General features: G+C 32.8%; 1 protein-coding gene across 3 annotated transcripts in view; it reads left to right on the plus strand.

The window, feature by feature from the left end:
- The window catches only part of KIFAP3 (kinesin associated protein 3), a 182,393-nt gene that overhangs the window by 95,172 nt on the left and 64,571 nt on the right, over window positions 1–22,650 (plus strand). For all 3 annotated transcript variants that reach the window (XM_058442156.1, XM_058442157.1, XM_032161020.2), the window contains 6 exons: window positions 576–676; window positions 7,655–7,763; window positions 8,957–9,069; window positions 9,478–9,643; window positions 10,255–10,380; window positions 14,184–14,282. In XM_058442156.1, the coding sequence (XP_058298139.1) occupies window positions 576–676; window positions 7,655–7,763; window positions 8,957–9,069; window positions 9,478–9,643; window positions 10,255–10,380; window positions 14,184–14,282 (714 nt within the window). The remainder of the gene's footprint in view (window positions 1–575; window positions 677–7,654; window positions 7,764–8,956; window positions 9,070–9,477; window positions 9,644–10,254; window positions 10,381–14,183; window positions 14,283–22,650) is intronic.

The raw sequence follows: 22,650 nt of genomic DNA on the forward strand, positions 1-22,650 counted from the left end.
TTCAGTTTCAAAGCATGTAAAACCAGAATAATCTTACCTTAGAAATTCTGAGACATTCTTCATACTATATTTCGGTTATGTTATAGCCTATAGCATTTTATAGTCATATATTTTATTTTTTTGTTATAACTACTACTTTACTTCTTTCATCATTTGGATGATATTTTCAGTTTCTGATTCATAGAAAGATGCTTTTTTATTTACTATTTCTAATACATCACCACTGTCAATGAACTGTATTAATCACATATTTTGATAAAACAGTAAAGATGGGAAGGGTAATGACCCAATTGTTTTTATATTGGACTCATGAAAATAATTAATTCTTAGGGTTAATTTTCTTTTTCAAAACTATACCTTGGAAAATAGACATTCTGTCTTGAAAATTAATGATGTTTCACATATAACGTGAATATACTTGCTCTAAACTTTGGATTTGAAATAGCTCAAAATATTTTTCAGATTAAGTTTATATAAAGATTTTATTCAGTAGTTTAAGTTGTAGTACATTAACGTGAGTGTGCTATATAAAAATATGTATTTATAGCATCATCACCATGATGTTTTATTCCTAGGCAATGACAACTACAAACAAATAGCAATGTGTGTTCTTTACCACATAAGCATGGATGACCGCTTTAAATCAATGTTTGCATACACTGATTGTATACCACAGGTAAGTGGTTTAAGTGTTTTAAGAAAAACATTTAAGAAATATATATATTTTTTACTCTTTTCTCTTGATTTGTCAAGATTTTCTCTCTAAAAAAGTTCTTAATAATACTACAAATTTATTATAGAAAATTGAGGAAGTACAGAACTGTATAAAAATGAAAATAACTTTCCATTATCCCAAACTTAGAGATAACTATTTAACACTTTGGTACACTTCTCTCTACATACTTAAAAAATAATATATTGAGATTACATGGTATATGTAATATTTACATACTGCTTTAGTAATATATCATAATTATACTCTCATGTCACTGAACATTCTTCAAAAATTATTTTTAATTGTATAATATTCTATTACATGGATGTACCATAATTTAAATATTGTTAAATTGTATGTTTAGATTTTTTCCCGTTTATCACATAAAAATATATGTATGCAAATGAAAATAATGTGAGATATCATATTTGTAAATGCCTCCCCACATCTCTGAATTTTTCTTTAGTTTAAATTCTTAAAAGTAGGATAGCTAAGTCAAAAGATAATAAACACTTGTGTTTTTGTTTTGGCCAGAGTATCTTCTAAGAAAACGCAAGTTTTTATTTCCAGCTAGCATTTAATTTTTAACAACACTGGATATTATTGTTCTTCTAAATATGCGGTGGTTCCTTATTTCTTTTTATTTGCATTTCCATGAATATTGGTGAGGTTGAACATTTTTTCATGTGTTTATTATCCATATTCTGTTACAGATCATTCATGTCTCTTGCCAGTCTTTCCTTCCTTCCTTCCTTCCTTTTTTTTTTTTTGAGACAGGATCTTGCTCTGTTGCCCAGGCTAAAGTTCAGTGGTACAGTCATAGCTCACTGGAGCCTTAATACCTAGGCTCAAGCAATCCTCCTGCCTCAGCCTCCTGGGTAGCTAGGATTACAGGTGTGCACCACCATGACTGGTTAATTTTTTTATTTTTTATACAGACAGGGTCTGGCTTTCTTGCCTAGGATAGTCTTAAACTCCTGGCTTCAAGTAATCCTCCCCCGCTTGTCCTCCCAAAGTGCTGGGATTGCAAGTGTGAGCCACCAAAATGGGCCTTCCCAATTTTTTAATTGATTTGCTAATATTTTTATTATTAACAAGATCAATGTATATAATAACTATTTTTATGTTACAAATATTGCTTAAGTTTGTCACGTGTCTTTTAATTTTGTTTATGGTTAATATTAATAGTTTTAATTGCTTTGCATTCTCTGATGGGAAAATGTTTCATCAAAATTCTTTCATTTTTATACAACTGCTCTCAAGAAAGCTTTTTGCTATGATTCAGTGGCTAGATATGTATTATATGTTAGGTCTAAATAGACCTAAATAAATATCTGTCCTAAATGTCTTGAAGGAGTTTATTGATTTTTTTTTGTAACATGGACTGTATGTTATAAGGGTAGAGATTCTGTACATCATAACAATTTTACTCTTAGGGAATTAACATTCATAGGATCACTATTATGTCATTACTCTTTATTAAACTACCTTCCACTAATTTGAATTATGATGATTGTAACACTAGTTGGGCTGATTTTTAATATTACATTATTTTTTATAAGATAGTTTTCTAAAAAAAAATTGTGGGATGTATGATATACAATAAACATACTTTTAAAAACATGTTAGAAGAATATGAACAAACCATACTTATGAAAGTAATTCCTCTTGACTCCTACTACATAATTCCTTCTTCGTCTAAAAAGAATTATTAAATGCATGTTACTTGAAAAGTAATATATGGTAAAAAATAGACCATAACTTTTTATTAATTCTAATTGACTATTCTTTCATTCATTCCAAGTTAAATAAAACAGTACTAAAAGTGAATTTGCTATTCGAGAATTTTAACATTTCACCTACATGTATTTAAAAAATTGATAAACTCTCAAGGGTAATTTCTTAGACTTTTATATCAGGGGATAAACTAATTATGCTTGTTTATAGGAAATAGACATCCCTGAAAGAATATACAGCATATCTTATCTAGCAAGGCAGGGTGTCTTATAGAGATAATGCATGGCAGACTATACTCAATGCAAAGTGTAATCAAACTCTTTGCCAAACAAGTTTTCAATAAAAGAGTAGCCATGTCAAAGTGAGATTACAGGTGATTTACTACAGTCTCACTCCATATGTTCTAAAGGTTTCTGCTTTGCAGTTTCAAAGGGTGTTCCTTTTCCGATTCCATTTAGAGTCAGAACTTCATTGACCACAGGATATGAACTGGAAAGCAGCCAAAAAATAATAATATTCTTGCCGAGATTGACTGTTTTTATCCAGATTTAGATTTTAAAGAGAATAGCATTAAATAAAAGATAAATAAATGCAAACCAAGAAGGATAGGAAACTTACTTATAGAATTTTGAATTTGGAGTTATCCTATTCTTCTAGAATGTATAATCTCAAATATAAAATGTAAAATTTTATTTTAAGTGAAAGAATCAGAAACAAGAGTCTGTCTAGGTTACTTTTTAGATATTGTTATTGTTGCAATTTAAAACTTTTATACAGAAAATTCTCCCATACCTTTTCAGGAACAATATCCATGCATATTTTCTTATCAGACAGTTTTCTAACATCAAACATGTATGCAATGAAGTTTTCAGAACATGTGTAATCTATATTTTGTGAACAATATTTTCCAAATTTAGGTCAAGGATTTTCGATGTTTTCTTTTTCCCATTTTTTTCTTTTTGAAATTTCAGCCCTTAAGGGAATAAGGTTATGTTACCCAATTATGTTGTAAATATCCCGAAGCTTCTATATGAGCTGGTATTTTAAGAAAACCAAATGATACTGTACAATATATTTGCTCCTAATGTGGTATCCAGCCTATAACTTTTAATTTATAGTGCCAAATTTTGCGTATTTAAGGAGAAAAGTTGACGTGGTTTTATTGCCACCCAGTGCCAAGTTAATTGCAAAATAAAAGAATCATGGAAAACAAGCCAGAAATTAAATGAAATTTCCAAGTTTCCTTCAGGAATTAAAAAGGTACTCCTTTAGAGGTATTGGCTATTCAAAGTAATGTTTATAGTATCAATAAGGCTTTAAACTCATTCATGAGTTTAATCAGCCACTGATTAACCTACTTACTAAAGTTATAACCCCGGTTGGAATATCTTAGAGTTAATATAATATTCTGTCCTTTTGTAATTATGCATATTAATTTTTGCGTGGTAAAAATCCTCATGTATTGCAAATAACATGACTTTGAAGGTAGGAAAGCAGTGGCTTAGTGGTAATTCATACTCATTTCAATGATGAAAAAGAAATTGAGTATAGTCATCTTCATTAATTACATATATTAAAGGAGCTTTATAAACTGTAAACTATATGAAAGTAAGATATTCTTAGTAAAATCTTTGTCACCATTTTGACCCATTTATTGTCCATTTTAAATACTGCCTATCACATATGTGTTTTATAGAATAAACCTATAATTAGATTAGAATTCACTTTTAGAAAATATTTAGCATCCGGAGTGGTTGATTATGTATACAACATGTCTCATAATCTCTCCCAATATTATATTGCTTTGCTTCCTTTGTACTTTATTACCTCTAGTTGTCCAATGTATTCTAATTTTCTTACCCTATTGTATCACTGTTTTGTAAAATTTAGGGGCCAGGTCAAGTCTTTATACATGATCTTAATGGTCTCAGTGGGTAGATTGTTTCAGGTAAGCATACTTGAGGATAACCGGGAGTTAATGGTTGTATTCTAATAATAGTTAAAAGTACACATTAACAGTTCATTGTCATTTAGACCTCTGAGATGCATGTTTTGTTTAAATGGGTGCAAATGCCATCCAGATGCTTATAAAAGTATTTATTGGTAATAGAATGGCCAATGAAAGTACATGGTTAGGTAGTGATGTCATGGTGTTATTTAATATTTTATCCTAGAACAGTGTGCAAGAATCTTCATAGTGATCCACATGTTTTCCACCACAGTTGTCCTATATGGCCCCCTTTGATCTACATGCTTCTTTTTAGCTGAATGCTGGTAAACGTCCTTTCTGACAGCCCCCTTTGCTCTTGCCTGCCATTATCTGCTGAAGTTCAGAAACCAGAGCATCACTTCAAACAGGAGAGTTAGGGAGTAGCCAGTCAGAAGAGATTCCGGAGGCATGCAAAGTTCTGGTATAATCATTCAAAGATGTTTGGGTAGGGGATGGGGGTGGTAGAGTTATATGTGAATACAGAGAGCTGTGGGGGTTGGCCTCTGGTCACTGGTAAATAAGTGAAGTCAGGTGCCAGAGAGTCTAGACACAGTGATTTCAGTCATGGGTCTTTGGTATCTGATACTCAATATGGGACTTGTCTGATTGAACACTATTGCCTCTTCATCGCACAGACTGAAGTCCTTTTAGTGCTTTTCTGGTAAATTAGTAAAAGATGACAATGGACATAGTTAAAACAGAACAAATCTAGTTTTAATATTTTCTAGTTGTCAGCAATTACACTTACTTTTGAAGTGCCATCATAGCAATCAAATTAAAGACATACTCTTTCATGTGGAGTTTGAACTAAACTATTGCTTTTTTAAATTTGAAAGCTTTAATTAAAATTGAAATGTTTATCTCTCTTATTATGAAAAACTAATTCTATATCATTATGCATTCCATTTATATTTAGTCCTAATTTAGCTCGATATGGGGAATGGGAGTTGAGTAAGTTTTTAAGCCATGCATTATTTTCTAAAAATCTAGTTTCTGATTGTTTATTTCTAGGTAGAATTTAATATGGAAATTACTTCAAAGAAAACTTACCTTCTAAAATAATGACCTGTAGCCCTGTGTTTAAGGCTAATTTTCATATCACAAAGGTTGATTTGAAGTAAATACTTTTTGTTAGCAATAAATACTTTGCTTGAAACATTGCTTCAATGTAACCGATTCTCAAGATTGAAAAAAATCTATGGTAGGTTTTTAATTACAGTTTAGAAAACATAGCAATTAATTAGAGGATTGTCACCTACATTTTTGGTAATTTGTAATTTAATTTTTATTGGCAATTTTATTTGTAATTTAATTTTAATTGGGCAGATAGGTAGTGAAATCTGTTAAATATATATCCAGTAAATTAAGATTATTTTACTTTTGCCCTTGAATCTTTTTTTATTCTGTGGCATTATTAAGTATTAATGATTCTTACCCAGAGATGCCATCAGTGGTAATATTTGTGGTTAAAGATCTGCCGTCAGGGGGAGCATATGATACATGCCAGCCATTCACCTGCTACAGTAATTTTCAGCATACAGATCAGTGTATTTGCTTAGAATTATACCTAACAATTTGAGTGGTATTGTGTTATTTAATTTAATTTAACCAAATTTAATTTTGGTTTTCAGCTGTTCATTGCTAACACATAGAAATGTGATTGATTTTTGTATATTGACCACATATCATTTTTGACATGCAGAAGTCATCTTGAACTAACAGTAATCAAAACAATATTTAACAGAAAGAGGTCTAAAATAAATAAATATTTATTATTCGCTGTGTTGGATTCATGAAGGCATGTTGTTCTAAAAAGGTATTGCCCTGAGATAAAACATAAGAAGTTTTTATATTGTAAATTTTAGGAATAACTTCTATTTGTTGTTAACAATTTGGGCTGAGAGAAAACTCTCTTTATGTACTATACACTAAGTTAATTTGCTGATTTGACAATAATCAAAGACTAGCTTCTCCAAAACAGCATAAAATTTGTTCATTTGTTTTTTATTGTAGCAGCTACCTCTCACCATGACAAATCTAGATTACTGCTAAATGACATAGGTAGCCTACCTTTTCCTTCTTATCTTTTTGTCTGCTGTTTTTCAGACCCTCCTTCTTTTTCTCTTATCACTAAAAATGTTTTTTTCTCATTTTATACCATGCCCAAGTGACTGGATTTAGCCTGCAGCTTCACTTTTCAACCATATATGCCAGTTGCTAAAATTCTACCTCCAGTCCAGACATTTCTTCTAAACTCAGGCCTGTGTTTATGACTTCCTACTGAATACCTGCACTAGACTATCACATAAGCAGCTTGAACTCAACATATCTAAAACCAAAATTACTATCTTTCCTTTTAAAGTTTTTTTCTACCCTAGTTTCTCCTTTTCATTAGATGTTGGCATCACCATGTATGTCATTTCTCAGTGCATAAATCTGAAAGTCATCTTTGACTCCTCCTCTCCTTTAACCATAACATCTAGTCAGTTACTACATTCCATTTTGGTTCTCTTTTCTAAATATATGTCTAATCAATCCTTTTATCTCTACCTAGTTCGGACACCCATCTTCTCACTTGGACTTTTCCTCTAGCATCCTACATGGTCCCCCATATTTTCTTGCAATTTTATTCTATTTTCTACACTGGCTAAATCTTTTTGAGACACAAATTTTATCCTGACACTTTCCTATTTAGAAACTTTTAGCAGCTTCCCATTATCCTTAGCATGAAGGCCAAAATCTTTAACATGTACTTCAAGACCCTGCATGATCTGGTTTTTACAAACTTCTTATCTCTTAAAACTGTTGTTTCCCTTTCACCAACAATGCTTGCTTGCTTTTAATTCTTCAAAGAGTACTGTTTTTTCCTGCATTGTGACCTTTGCATAAGCTATTTTCTTTGCTTGGAATGCTCTGCTTCTAAACAATATGTTTAATTATTTAAGGACAGATGTTTTATCTAATATTTCTTTTATATTCTCCACCGTACTTAGAAGTTTATATTTAATGCTGAGCATCTAAGAGTTCATTAACTGTTTATTCATCTAGTTGTTGAGCAGTGAACGCCTGCCAGTTTTATGTGTTGAAATGTAAATAATTATATTATGCCCAATGTACAATCTAAGATAAGACATTATGATAAAAATATTGCTTCTGTGTTTGGTTTTTTGTTTTTGCTTCTTGAGTAAAATGTGCCCTGTGCTTCTTGCTAGTTAATGAAGATGCTGTTTGAATGTTCAGATGAACGAATTGACTTGGAACTCATTTCTTTCTGCATTAATCTTGCTGCTAACAAAAGAAATGTACAGCTTATCTGTGAAGGTCAGTGCCTTTGAGTGTAGGTAATTTTTTTAGCATATGGTATTTGGCATATGATGGAAAATAGATATAAGGAATTAAGAATTATAATGATTATGTAAGTCCTGTTTTCAAATAATTTCTTCATTATAGCTGTAATCCTTAAAGGTCAGATATAATATTCTTACATCATAAATGCAGACACTTACCTTTTACTAACATTTTACAAACCATGGTGAGTTAGCCTTAATTGAAATTTGATTTTTAAAACATTTTCTATATAAAATGAAAGTTTTTCTTTGCAAAGCAATCTATTATAAGGTAATAAAATACAAATGTATTAGATTATTTCTGTAATATCTTTGTAGAATAGCCTGTCATACATTACGATGTTTCAGAGTCTGCCCAATAGTTTTTGCCTTATTTGAAAACTAGTATGTGTTTGTTATAAAAAGCACAAATTAGCAAAAAGGAAAAGATTTAAATCTTTATTCCTACCATCCACAGATAATCATAGGTAAGATTTTAGTGTAATACTTCTGCATATTTTTAAATAAAAATGTGATTGTCTATATATCATGGTACATTCTTTTAAAATTAGTAATATCTTGAAATAATATTTTATGTGATTAAATGTTTTTATAAAGCATATTTGTTAATAACTGCAAAATTGGCTATTAAATAATTTTGCCATAGTTTACTTCACTATTATGGATATAGTTCATTGCCACTTATTTTCTGTTACAAACAGTGCTATAGTAATTACCCATTCTCTGAATCTTTACACATTTTTATTTTTATATTGTTAGGATAAATTCCCAGAAGTACAATTTTTCTGAGTCAAAAGTATTTTTGTTTTTAACATTTGTAGTAGATATTATAGACACAAAAGAGCTCATACGGTATGATTCTATTTATATGAAGTTCTATATCAGGCAAAATTTATATATGTTTAAAAATGAGACAGGGAAGAGGAAAAGTGATTATATCTGGGAAACAGGATTGACTGGGAAGGGGCACAAGTGAACTTTCTGGAGGGAATGAAAATACTGTGTATGTTGATACATGGTATGGGTTGCATCTAAATTAATCAAATTTTACCCTTAAGAGTTATGCATTTTACTAGATGTAAATTGTTGTGGCTTTTTTGAGAACTGAACAAAAAATTATCAAACTTAAGTTAACCTTAATTTTATTGGGGGACTTTTCTGTTTCAGGAAATGGGCTGAAGATGCTCATGAAGAGGGCTCTGAAGTTTAAGGATCCATTGCTGATGAAAATGATCAGAAACATTTCTCAGCATGATGGACCAACTAAAAATCTGTTTATTGTAAGTATCATTTTGGCTTTCTATTAAAATAGACTGGGAATTGAAATTGCTACATTTGGAAATACAGCTCTTACTGGGGTCTTGTCAAATATTAACTTATAATCCAAATTGCTCTTATGTTATCAACTTCTTTGTTAGTTTAGCACCTAGAAATCTCAACCTACGTTTCAATGTTGTTTTTGTTTTGTGACCCTTACCCCTAATCCCTCCACCCCACTACAGTCTTCTTGCCTTAAACCACTTCACCATAGGCTTCTTTAGCAGTTTAGCTCAAGATTATTAAAACAAGAAAATCACATTTGATATTGACTTTTACTTTCAATGAGTTAAATTGTTAGATTCCTGTGGGTTAATTATTAGATTAAATAAAAATAATTTAAATTTATATTAAAATTATGTTTTATTCAGGATTATGTTGGGGACCTTGCAGCCCAGATCTCTAATGATGAAGAAGAGGAGTTTGTGATTGAATGTTTGGGAACTCTTGCAAACTTGACCATTCCAGACTTAGACTGGGAATTGGTTCTTAAAGAATATAAGTTGGTTCCATACCTCAAGGATAAATTAAAACCAGGTTTGTGCTAAGTATTTCACTTTTGCATAATCGCTAAGTTATTTCTTTCTGTTATGGATAAGGCTGCTAGAGCAGTATTGTGTGACTGTTGTATTATTATGTTAGGAAAAGCCATTTCTTCTCACCGCTCTCTTCTCCCAGGAAGGTAGTCACTGGATCTCCTCTTACATATATGTTCTCTTTTTCCTAAAAGTGTGTTTTCTTAGTGTTAGTTTCTATTTCCTATTCTACCTTTCTTGTGGTCTTTTGGTATTTTTTTTATTCTGTCTCTTTAAAATTACCAAATACTATCCTACTACATACACATACACACGCACAAAGGTCTTTGAGGCATTCAAATGAGTCTTTTATTTTCTGTGTCTATGTTGTCATTCAGTTGCACTCTCAAAGGCTTATCTCCACTTTTCTACTGCCCGCCGCCCCCACTATCACAAACTGTCATCAGCAAACATGGAAATTTGGAAAAAGGACAAATTTATAGCATATCGAGGATTCATATGACTTGATTTAATAGCTTTCGGTATCCTTTCTGTGTATTTACATTTTGATACTCTAAATGAATTTGGATCAGGACATTTCAGTGAAAACTTTCTATGGTTTGACTTCACTAGGTGCTGCAGAAGATGATCTTGTTTTAGAAGTGGTTATAATGATTGGAACTGTATCCATGGATGACTCTTGTGCTGCATTGCTAGCCAAATCTGGCATAATCCCTGCACTCATTGAATTGCTAAATGGTAAATAACCTTAATTTATTTTTATGCTAATGTCTAGACAGCTTATTGATTTAAATATTTAAATATAAAATGCAGAGTCTGTAATCTGTTTTTCTCATTACATTAATTGTTTGATAGCAACTTATATAATCAAGAAAAATGAATTAAATATACTGCTAACTGGGATTGGATAGAGTAATATCAAAGATCTTGAGCTTTCAAAGTTAAGAATGTTGCTATAAAGCAATTCAGGACCAATTTTACAGGAGTACTCTTCTCACCAACCTTGAACAACCAATATAGTAGTCACAACTTAATCAAGGGGAATACATTCCAAGACCCCCAGCAGATACCTGAAACTACAGATACTACCAGACCCTATATATACTGTTTTTTTTCTAAACATACCAATGATAAAGTGTAATTTATAAATTAGGCACAGTAAGAGATTAACAACCATAATTAATAATAAAATAGAAAAATTATAACAATATGCTTAGCATCACTACTCTTATACTTTGGAGCCATTATTAAATGAAATAAGGGTTACTTGAATATAAGCATTGCAATACTGTGCTAGTTGACCTGTTAACTGTGATGGCTACTAAGGGACTAATGGGCGGGTGGCATGTACATCCTGGATACACTGGACAAAGGGATGATTCATGTCTTGGATGGGATGGAGTGGAACAGTGGGAAATTACATCACACTATTCAGAATTGCACATAATTTAAAACTTATGAATTATTTCTAGGATTTTTCATTTAATATTTTTGACCGTGGTTGACGACAGTTAACTAAAACCATGGAAAGAAAAACCACAGATAAGGGAGGACCACTGTATTATATCACTTCTTTTTGTTTGTTTGTTTTTGTTTTGATTTTTTGAGACATAGTTTTGCTCTTGTTGCCCAGGCTGGAGTGCAATGGCATGATCTCGGGTCACCGCAATCTCCGCCTCCTGGGTTCAAGTGATTCTCCTGCCTCAGCCTCCCAAGTAGCTGGGATTACAGGCATGCGCCACCACACCCAGCTAATTTTGTATTTTTAGTAGAAACAGGGTTTCTCCATGTTGGTCAGGCTGGTCTTGAACTCCCGACCTCAGGTGATCTGCCCACCTCGGCCTCCCAAAGCGTGGAGATTACAGGCGTGAGCCACTGTGCCTGGCTATATCACTTCTTTCTGTTGAGATTTGTGTTGGTTTGAATTGGATCTCTTCTCTTGTGCAAATCTTATTTTTTAAAACTTGATTTCTAAGTTGGAAGATTCATTTGGAAGCTGATTCTAAACATCATATTCCCTTCTAGATCTGAATTTATTGTCCTCTGAACTTTCTTAGTTGACGAAAATGTTCTATATATGTGGTGTCCAACACATGTAGCTGTAGAACACTTGAAATGTGGCTGTCACAACTGATAACCTGAATTTTTGAATTAATTTAATTAGCTGCAGTGGTTTATGGCTACAATATTTGACATTGTAGGCCTAGAGTTTTCCCCCTTGCATTTATATTGCTCTTAAGGGGCAGGGCTCATTCTTCTCCATATTGCATACAAAATTTATCTGAATCTTATTAGGGCCAAGTTCTCTAGGATCTTACACATCATAACTAGCCAATAGTATAGAAGTTAAAAATGCTAATATGAGATCCCTGAAGAAGATACTCTCATCTCAGTTCGTCTTGTACTAGGCATAATATATATGCATTTTGTATTAATTTTAATAGATTTTAGAATATGTAATAACATACATAAATTGTAAGTATAGCTCAGTATATTTTCAGTGTAAGCATACCCATGTTATTATCACTCATGTAAGAAAATAAAGCATTACCAGTACCTTAGAAGTGCCTCTTCTCCCTCCTCTCAGTCATTACTACCTCATTCAAAGTGGTTAGTTTGAAACAAAAGATAGTTTCTTTTGTCACCACTAGATTACTTTTGCTTGGTTTTGAACTTTAATATATAAGTGGAATCTAGTTTATTTTGTTCTACCTTATATTTGTGACATTCATCTATGTTGTATACAAAAGTTTGTTCGTTTTCATTGTTGTATATAATACTTTATTATATAAACATACCACCATTTATTGTTTCTACTACTGATGGATAGTAGGGTTAGGTTTTTGTGGGGAGGAGGACTATTATAAATAATGCTCCTATGAACATTTTGAAACCTTTGATTTGGTGAACATATGTACTCATTTCCATTAGGTTCACATGTAGGAGTAGAATGGCTGGGTCACAGAGTTTGTATATGTTTGGCCTCAGTAAACTGTGCCAATCTGTAGTTGTGCCGGTTTTCATTCTTACCAGTAATGTAAGAGAGCTGCAGTTTTTCCACATCACCTCCAATACTGGGCATTGTCAGTCCTTTCAATTGTAGCCATCATACTGGTATTTTGTTGTGATTTTAATTTGTATTTCCCTAATGACTAAAGAAGTTGAGCACCTGTTTATGTTTATTGATTATTTAGGGATAACCAATAAAAAGATGTGCCTATTTAAGCCTCTTGTGCATTTTTCTCTTTTGAGTTTTTTTAATTTAATTGGTAAATTCCTTAATATAATTCATTTTAATAGGTCATCTAGAGATAATGCCCCGTATTTGAAGTATTCCTTCCCAAAATCTTAGCATATTTGTATTTACTTTGGTACACTCTTCTCACAGTCAGAAGTTTTCAGATCAGAAATAATTAAAAGAAAGACTAAGTAGTTGGCAGGTGAAAGTAAAGACACGTAGTTGACAGAGTGAGAATGAAGATTTTGTGGAGAGCTGAAGAAAGTTGAAGCAAAATGACCTGCATCCTGGAATTGCTGTCCCATAGCGATTATAATCAAGAGAGCTAAGATATTCATAAAGTGATCTGACACAGCCAGCTCAGAGTGTTTTACTATGTTTTGGTGTTCTCTGACATGAGATTATCACAGGCAGAGGCTTTATAATATGCTTTTTAAGAAATATACAGATTTTCAAGATTAAAACCATTGGTATTAAGTGAGGGAATACTGTATACCAAGATAGTAATTAATAGTGAGAAATTTAGCCCAATTCATTTGGGAGAGTAGTACTTTGGCAGGTTGGTGAGGGAGATCATTTGGGACAAATTGAACTTTAAGGGACCCACAATTTATTCTACACAACTGGTTTGATACTCTGTTGACCTAAAACTCTGTTTCTAAAATGTCATTGAACTTTTAGCAAGAGTTGATAGCAAACTATACTATTAAATCTAATTTCATAATCATTACTTAAGGTTAGATTTCTATAAGCCATTATACTTTTTCCATTACATATTAATCAGTGGACATCAGCTGTTATGTAAATTACTCTTTGTATGATATTAAGATTTATTAATTAGCCTTTATGATTATGTAATTTTTTTACTATTATAATTAATTAGATGGAAACTAAATTACTTATTATTTCATGCAATCTGTAAAGTTTAATTTTGTGAACATTATTCAACAAAAGGAAATACCTTTTTATAATAGTTCAATTTCTACCAAAAACTTAGAGTTTAGAAGGTATGATAATTTTTAAGAATTATTTTTCTCCTGCGAAGTCAACATTATAAAGACAAAATAGAACCAGGTTTATTTTACAGATTAGAATTCTTTAAAGAATTCTTATGATGAATAAAACAAGTGATGATAACTGTTACCATTTTACATTAGGAACATAGAAGTTAGTTTAATCCATTTCTGGTTACTTGTCTCCTTATCACTTTTAGTTTTTCTCATTCTGTATTATTCCCCTCAATTATTTTAAATTTGGTATATAAACATAGTATTCTTTATTTGAATTTTTTGTTTATTTACAGCTCAACAAGAAGATGATGAATTTGTGTGTCAGATAATTTATGTCTTCTACCAGATGGTTTTCCACCAAGCCACAAGAGACGTCATAATCAAGGAAACACGTATCCTTTCAGTGTTTACCGTAGATAACAATATTTCACATATTCAGAAAAGATGCATCTTTGAGTTTTTTTTTTTTTTTTTGCAAATGTTGAAATAATATAGAAAACACTAAGTTTTGAGATAAATTTACAAGATAACCTATTTTCCCTGGAAGCTGTTGACCCCAAATCAGTATATAGGTAGAATATAAAGAGAACAATTTTATTAACTCGTCAGGTTGTGATTCCTAAGAAACTTAACAAACATATCAGAACTTTCTTCTCTATTAACATACCTTAAGCATCAGAGGTTCCTAGGACTATCCTTGGTTCTTTTCTAATCTTACCTTATTTACTCTACGTGGGAAACCACATCTATTTCCGTGAGTTCAGCTACCAACTATATGCTAACTATTTAATCTTCATAACCCCTATCTTGAGCCCCAGGCATTTGTTGCTAACTGCCACGTGGATACCTTCCATCTACCTAAAGGGGCATAGCATGTTGTAGCCTAAAGAGCATTGTAAATCAAATAGCCCTAATTTTAATTACCTTTTGCTACTTACTAAGCTGCAGGACCTTGGAAAAGTTACTTAACCTCCCTAGGATACAATCATGTACCTAAAAAATGCCCGTAACATTAATATTAAAATAAAAAGACCTCCTACCTTGTAGAATTGTTGTAAGTACTAATGGATTTAAATTGCCTATAATAGTTCCCAATACACAGAGGTACTTAGTACCTGGTAGTTTATCATTCTTGCATCCAAAGGGTACTCAATATTGGTAACATCCTCTCATGATAAGTAAAACAGTCCTGCCATCTGTATTCATTGTGAATAACAACATTGTCATCTACACAGCCTCTTAAGCTGAAAATTTTGGTATCTGCTAACTCTTTTACTACATATAATTAAACATTCATTTATTCACATATTTCTCAAGCTTTGACCATCTAAACAGATACTGGCTTATGTGTTAGATATATAAGAAAGTCCTTGACCTCAGGGAGTTTATAGTTTAGTTGGAGAGATAGCCAAGTCTAATATACAAGAAATATAAAATTACAATCCAGTGTGATTGGCCAGGTACAGTGGCTCATGCCTGTAATCCCAGCACTTTGGGAACCTGAGGTGGGAGCATCACTTGAGCTCAGGTGTTTGAGACCAGCCTGGGCAACATAGTGAGGCCTCATCTCTACTAAAAATAAAAAGATAAAAAATGAGCTGGGCATGGTGATGCATGCCTGTAGTCCCAGCTGCTCGGGACACCGAAGCAGTGATTATCACGTGAGCACGAGAGGTCAAGGCTACAGTGAGCTATGATTGTGCCACTGCATTCCAGCCTGGGTGGCAGAAGGAGACCCTATCTCAAAAAAAATTAAAAATTCTGGAACCATATAGAGTTTCCAAGAGTCAAGTCTGATAAATAACAAGTCTAATTTGAGAAATGTTAATATGGGCTATCGAAATACAAATACAATTCTGCCTTAACAGCTAACAGTACAGAAAGTAATAAATATTTTTAATATGGTTTATAAACTGACTTTCCCAAAAACATAAACTCCAAATACGCTTTTGAACAGTGTTAAAATAATTGGAATAAATTCGTTTTTCCCCAGCTGTGTTCCATGGAACATAAGTATTAACAGCTGCTTAATGAAAAAAAAAAGTTCTCTGATAGTAAATAAGTTTGGGAAACACTGAGTTAAAGTTAACAAGTTTTCTTGCTACAGAGTCTTCTTGGAACCTTTAATATGCTTTTTTGGGTTGGGAGTCTCTGAAGGTGTATTTTATATGTAGAATTACTTAAAATTTACATAACTATAGAAGCCACTACAGAAAATAGTAAAATGAAAATGTAGTTTGTCTAGGTAACTTCTTTGAAATACCACCCTATTTACAGGTCATCTCATAGGGTTTTTTGTGAGGACTAAAAAGTGAAGTATTTAAAGTACCTACTAAGTACCTGTACACAGTGAGTAACTGTTACTGCCTCTGTTTTGGGATGTCTGTTTAAAATGTACACTTAGTACCTTATTATCAAAGACCACAGAATTAAGAGAATTCCTATTTGACCCTTCTTTTCAGTGTAACTTTCTTTGCATTTTCCCCCAAGTTTAATTTTTGTTTTATGTCACTGAATCTGGAGTCAATACTTTTTGAATAGTTGTCCTAAAGATTATAGCATGTTGATAATGGTGCAACAGGGAGATAAAAGATCTGCTGAGTTAAAATTTTTATAAAAACTTTGTGTCTTAAAATTGGCTAAAGATCACTGAAGTGCTTTTCCAAAATACAAAACTCAGAAATGTTTTCTAAGCCAGGCATTGTGGTGCATTCCTATAGTCTCAGCTACCTGGGAGGCTGAGGTAGGAAGATGACTTGAGCCCGGGAATTTGAGGCTCTAGTGAGCTATGATCATGTCATTGCACTCCAGCCTGGATGACAGAACTAGGCTCTGTCTCTAAAAAAAAAACTGAAAAATAAAAAATAAATTTAAAAAATGTTTTGGAGTTGAAAAAACAGAATTTTTGTTGATGTCAATGGCATTTAAATCTGTCATGTTACAATGTATTACATATTAAAAATTATTGAAATATTTTATTTCACCATGACCTTTAGCATTTTATTGTGATTCTCCCTATGAATCCAATATGAGTATTTAAAATAAATCTATTAGACAATATTTTATTCCTTTTCTTATTTTTTGTTAGAAAGTTTGATCAATATTATTTGATATAATTTGAACAGAATACTTGATATATGAGATAGCTAGTGTAGACTTATTGTAGATAAATATATGATTTATATTCAGATATTTAAAATATTAAACTGACTCTCACCGTGACTCAATCACGTAAGAATTGAGAACTAATGCTGACCTCAACAATTGTAGTATGGGAAATAAAATACAGTTGGCCCTCCTTATTTGGGGGTTCCTCATTTGCTGATTTAACCATCCATAGATTAAATTTATTCAAAAAAAGTTCTAATAGAGAATAGAAATGCAACAATAAAAAACAGAAAATACAGTATAACAACTATCTACGTAGCATTTATATTTTATTAAGTATTGTAAGTAATCTAGGAAGGATTTAAAGTATATGGGAGGATGAGCCTAGGTTGTATGCAGATACTACACCATTTTATATAAGAGACTTAAGCATCTATGGATTTTGGCATCATTGGGGGATCCTAGAACCAGTCTCCCATGGCTGCTAAGGGAAGATTATAATCCACATTTGTCTAGATTATTTTAGATTCCCCTTGAGAATTTTTAAGATTTTTCTAATAATTTTTATTCTCACAAAACCATGTGAAGTATGTAGAATAGATATTATTTATTTATTCATTAAATAAATATTTATTGAGTACCTGTTATGATCTAAAACCTGGGGTTCTATGGTGAATATGATAGGTAAAGTCTTTGCCCTAATGGAACTTAACATTCCAATGGAGAAAAGAGGCAGTCAATACATATTTTTAAAAATGAGTTTCAGAATGCACAAATACATTATTCTATATCTTTTTTCTACATTTTAAATATATCTTTTTTATCCCTAAAAAAAAAATAGTAAGAACCACTATGCAATATAGCCACATAGCAAAACTGTACTTGGGTCCCCTAAACCTATTTTTAAAAAACAATTTAAATAGTAAGTAACACTAATGAGTTAAGTCATCACTTTGCCACTAGTCATGATACTGTCGATAAAATTTTTTGGGTGTAATCAGTGATACAAAGAATGGTATGTACTTGTGTACATGTGCTAGAGTTTCTTAGTAGAAATTTGTGGACTCTGTTTTCAAATTGTTTTAACTAAGACCAATTGATAGTATTGATGCGAGGTCACAACTTTTTTCTTCACTTCCTCTTTTAGATTCATCAGGGTTTCTTTATAATTTGAATTTGCTTTATTATCTCCCTTCTCTCTTACTTACTTGTAATTGCACATCCCATTTCTTTTCCTTTGGGATGCAAACCTAAATTTCAACATTCATGTTCACCAAGTTCTAAAGGAGTATATGTTTCTATTTGACAGTCTAATATCTCCACTTCTATTTTCCATGTTATTTGCTATCCAATATGATAATTTCACTTCATTTTATAACCCTTTTGTAACATCTCAGAATTAATCACTATTTTAATTATTGGTTTTGAAATAACAGTGCTTATCTAAAGTTTACAGTATGTTGACCAATTTCCTTATTTACTGTCTCCTGAATTCCATTTCTCTATTCGAGTTGACTTTCTTTCATAATCAAGTATATGCTTTTATACTTAGTGAATATTATCTATGGATAATAAATGTCTTTATCTGAAAACAACTGTTATTTCTCTTTAATAATAATTCAACAGAATATAGACTTCTAGGTTGACAGTTATTTCCCCCAGCAATTTGAAGATGTTTTTTCACTTTCCCTTGGACTGCCAATGAGGAGTCTGTAGTCAGTCTAATTATTGTTATCTGTGATAAAGTCAGAGGAAAATTTAATTTCCTTTTCCTTATAAATAACTTGGCCTTTTTTCCAGAAAGACCAAAGAAGTATTCTTTTTTTTTAATGTCAAGTTTTTTTTACTAGAATTTGACTTGGTATATCATCCTCCATTGATTTTTCCAAGTATGCAAATGTGCACCTTTTTTAATTTCAGGAAAGTTTTCTTGAATTATAGTTTTTAGTATTTGTTTTGTTCTGTTACATTGGTTTTCTTCTTTGGGATTTCTATTGTGTTGGATCTTCTTAGTCTAATATCTGTCCTTTTCTAATCTTTTTATCTCTTTTCACTTATTTTTATTTTAAAATTTATTCCTTTTGCATTCTGTTTCTCTTAGAATTTTATCTGTTGTGTCTATTTACTCTTATCTTAATTTTTATATATCCAAAATGATTTTTACTTTTGTTTTTGGTTCTTTTCTGAATTATTTTATTTCCCTTGGTTTTCTAATCCTGATTTGTGTTGTGTGTATATATATATATATATATATATATATATATATATGCACTTTTTTTTTATTATTATACTTTAGGTTTTAGGGTACATGTGCACAATGTGCAGGTTTGTTACATATGTATCCATGTGCCATGTTGATTTCCTGCACCCATTAACTCGTCATTTAGCATTAGGTGTATCTCCTAATGCTGTCCCTCCCCCCTCCCCCCACCCCACAACAGTCCCCGGAGTGTGATGTTCCCCTTCCTGTGTCCATGTGTTCTCATTGTTCAATTCCCACCTATGAGTGAGAACATGCGGTGTTTGGTTTTTTGTCCTTGCGATAGTTTACTGAGCATGATGATTTCCAGTTTCATCCATGTCCCTACAAAGGACATGAACTCATCATTTTTTATGGCTGCATAGTATTCCATGGTGTATATGTGCCACATTTTCTTAATCCAGTCTATCGTTGTTGGACATTTGGGTTGGTTCCAAGTCTTTGCTATTGTGAATAGTGCCACAATAAACATACGTGTGCATGTGTCTTTATAGCAGCAGGATTTATAGTCCTTTGGGTATATACCCAGTAATGGGATGGCTGGGTCACATGGTATTTCTAGTTCTAGATCCCTGAGGAATTGCCACACTGACTTCCACAATGGTTGAATTAGTTTACAGTCCCACCAACAGTGTAAAAGTGTTCCTATTTCTCCACATCCTCTCCAGCACCTGTTGTTTCCTGACTTTTTAATGATGGCCATTCTAACTGCTGTGAGATGGTATCTCATTGTGGTTTTGATTTGCATTTCTCTGATGGCCAGTGATGATGAGCATTTTTTCATGTGTTTTTTGGCTGCATAAATGTCTTCTTTTGAGAAGTGTCTGTTCATGTCCTTCACTCACTTTTTGATGGGGTTGTTTGTTTTTTTCTTTTAAATTTGTTTGAGTTCATTGTAGATTCTGGATATTAGCCCTTTGTCAGATGAGTAGATTGCAAAAATTTTCTCCCATTCTGTAGGTTGCCTGTTCTCTCTGATGGTAGTTTCTTTTGCTGTGCAGAAGCTCTTTAGTTTAATTAGATCTCATTTGTCAATTTTGGCTTTTGTTGCCATTGCTTTTGGTGTTTTAGACATGAAGTCCTTGCCCATGCCTATGTCCTGAATGGTATTGCCTAGGTTTTCTTCTAGGGTTTTTATGGTTTTAGGTCCAACATTTAAGTCTTTAATCCATCTTGAATTAATTTTGGTATAAGGTGTAAGGAAGGGATCCAGTTTCAGCTTTCTACATATGGCTAGCCAGTTTTCCCAGCACCATTTATTAAATAGGGAGTCCTTTCCCCACTGCTTGTTTTTGTCAGGTTTGTCAAAGATCACATAGTTGTAGATATGCGGCATCATTTCTGAGGGCTCTGTTCTGTTCCATTGATCTATGTCTCTGTTGTGGTACCAGTACCATGCTGTTTTGGTTACTGTAGCCTTGTAGTATAGTTTGAAGTCAGGTAGCATGATGCCTCCGGCTTTGTTCTTTTGGCTTAGGATTGACTCGGCGATGAGGGCTCTTTTTTGGTTCCATATGAACTTTAAAGTAGTTTTTTCCAATTCTGTGAAGAAAGTCATTGGTAGCTTGATGGGGATGGCATTGAATCTATAAATTACCTTGGGCAGTATGGCCATTTTCACGATATTCATTCTTCCAACCCATGAGCATGGAATGTTCTTCCATTTGTTTGTGTGCTCTTTTATTTCATTGAGCAGTGGTTTGTAGTTGTCCTTGAAGAGGTCCTTCACATCCCTTGTAAGTTGGATTCCTAGGTATTTTATTCTCTTTGAAGCAGTTGTGAATGGGAGTTCACTCATGATTTGGCTCTCCGTTTGTCTGTGATTGGTGTAGAAGAATGCTTGTGATTTTTTCACATTGATTTTGTATCCTGAGACTTTGCTGAAGTTGCTAATCAGCTTAAGGAGATTTTGGGCTGAGACAATGGGGTTTTCTAGATATACAATCATGTCATCTGCAAACAGGGACAATTTGACTTCCTCTTTTCCTAATTCTTTATTTCCTTCTCCTGCCTGATTGCCCTGGCCAGAACTTCCAGCACTATGTTGAATAGGAGTGGTGAGAGAGGGCATCCCTGTCTTGTGCCAGTTTTCAAAGGGAATGTTTCCAGTTTTTGCCCATTCAGTATGATATTGGCTGTGGGTTTGTCATAGATAACTCTTATTATTTTGAGATACGTCCCATCAATACCTAATTTATTGAGAGTTTTTAGCATGAAGGGTTGTTGAATTTTGTCAAAGGCCTTTTCTGCATCTATGAGATAATCATGTGGTTTTTGTCTTTGGTTCTGTTTATATGCTGGATTACATTTATTGATTTGCATATGATGAACCAGTCTTGCATCGCAGGGATGAAGCCCATTTGATCATGGTGTATAAGCTTTTTGATGTGCTGCTGGATTTGGTTTGCCAGTATTTTATTGAGGATTTTTGCATCAATGTTCATCAAGGATATTGGTCTGAAATTCTCTTTTTTGGTTATGTCTCTGCCAGGCTTTGGTATCAGGAGCATGCTGGCCTCATAAAATGTGTTAGGGAGGATTCCCTCTTTTTCTATTGATTGGAATAATTTCAGAAGGAATGGTACCAGTTCCTCCTTGTACCTCTGGTAGAATTCACCTGTGAATCCATCAGGTCCTGGACTCTTTTTGGTTGGTAAGCTATTGATTATTGCCACAATTTCAGAGCCGTTAATTGGTCTATTCAGAGATTCAACTTCTTCCTGGTTTAGTCTTGGGAGGGTGTATTTGTCGAGGAATTTATCCATTTCTTCTAGATTTTCTAGTTTATTTGCATAGAGGTGTTTATAGTATTCTCTGATGGTAGTTTGTATTTCTGTGGGATCACGGGTGATATCCCCTTTATCATTTTTTATTGCATCTGTTTGATTCTTCTCTCTTTTCTTCCTTATTAGTCTTGCTAGCTGACTATCAATTTTGTTGATCTTTTCAAAAAACCAGCTCCTGGTTTCATTAATTTTTTGAAGGGTTTTTTGTGTCTCTATTTCCTTCAGTTCTGCTCTGATTTTAGTTATTTCTAGCCTTCTGCTAGCTTTTGAATGTGTTTGCTCTTGCTTTTCTAGTTCTTTTAATTGTGATGTTAGGGTGTCAATTTTGGATCTTTCCTGCTTTCTCTTGTGGGCATTTAGTGCTATCAATTTCCCTCTACACACTGCTTTGAATGTGTCCCAGAGATTCTCGTATGTTGTGTCTTTGTTCTCCTTGGTTTCAAAGAACATCTTTATTTCTGCCTTCATTTCATTATGTACCCAGTAGTCATTCAGGAGCAGGTTGTTCAGTTTCCATGTAGTTGAGCAGTTTTAAGTGATTTTCTTAATCCTGAGTTCTAGTTTGATTGCACTGTGGTCTGAGAGACAGTTTGTTATAATTTCTGT

The sequence above is a fragment of the Hylobates moloch genome, unplaced genomic scaffold (genome assembly GCF_009828535.3).
Source record: "Hylobates moloch isolate HMO894 unplaced genomic scaffold, HMol_V3 SCAFFOLD_8, whole genome shotgun sequence".
Lineage (NCBI taxonomy): Eukaryota > Metazoa > Chordata > Mammalia > Primates > Hylobatidae > Hylobates > Hylobates moloch.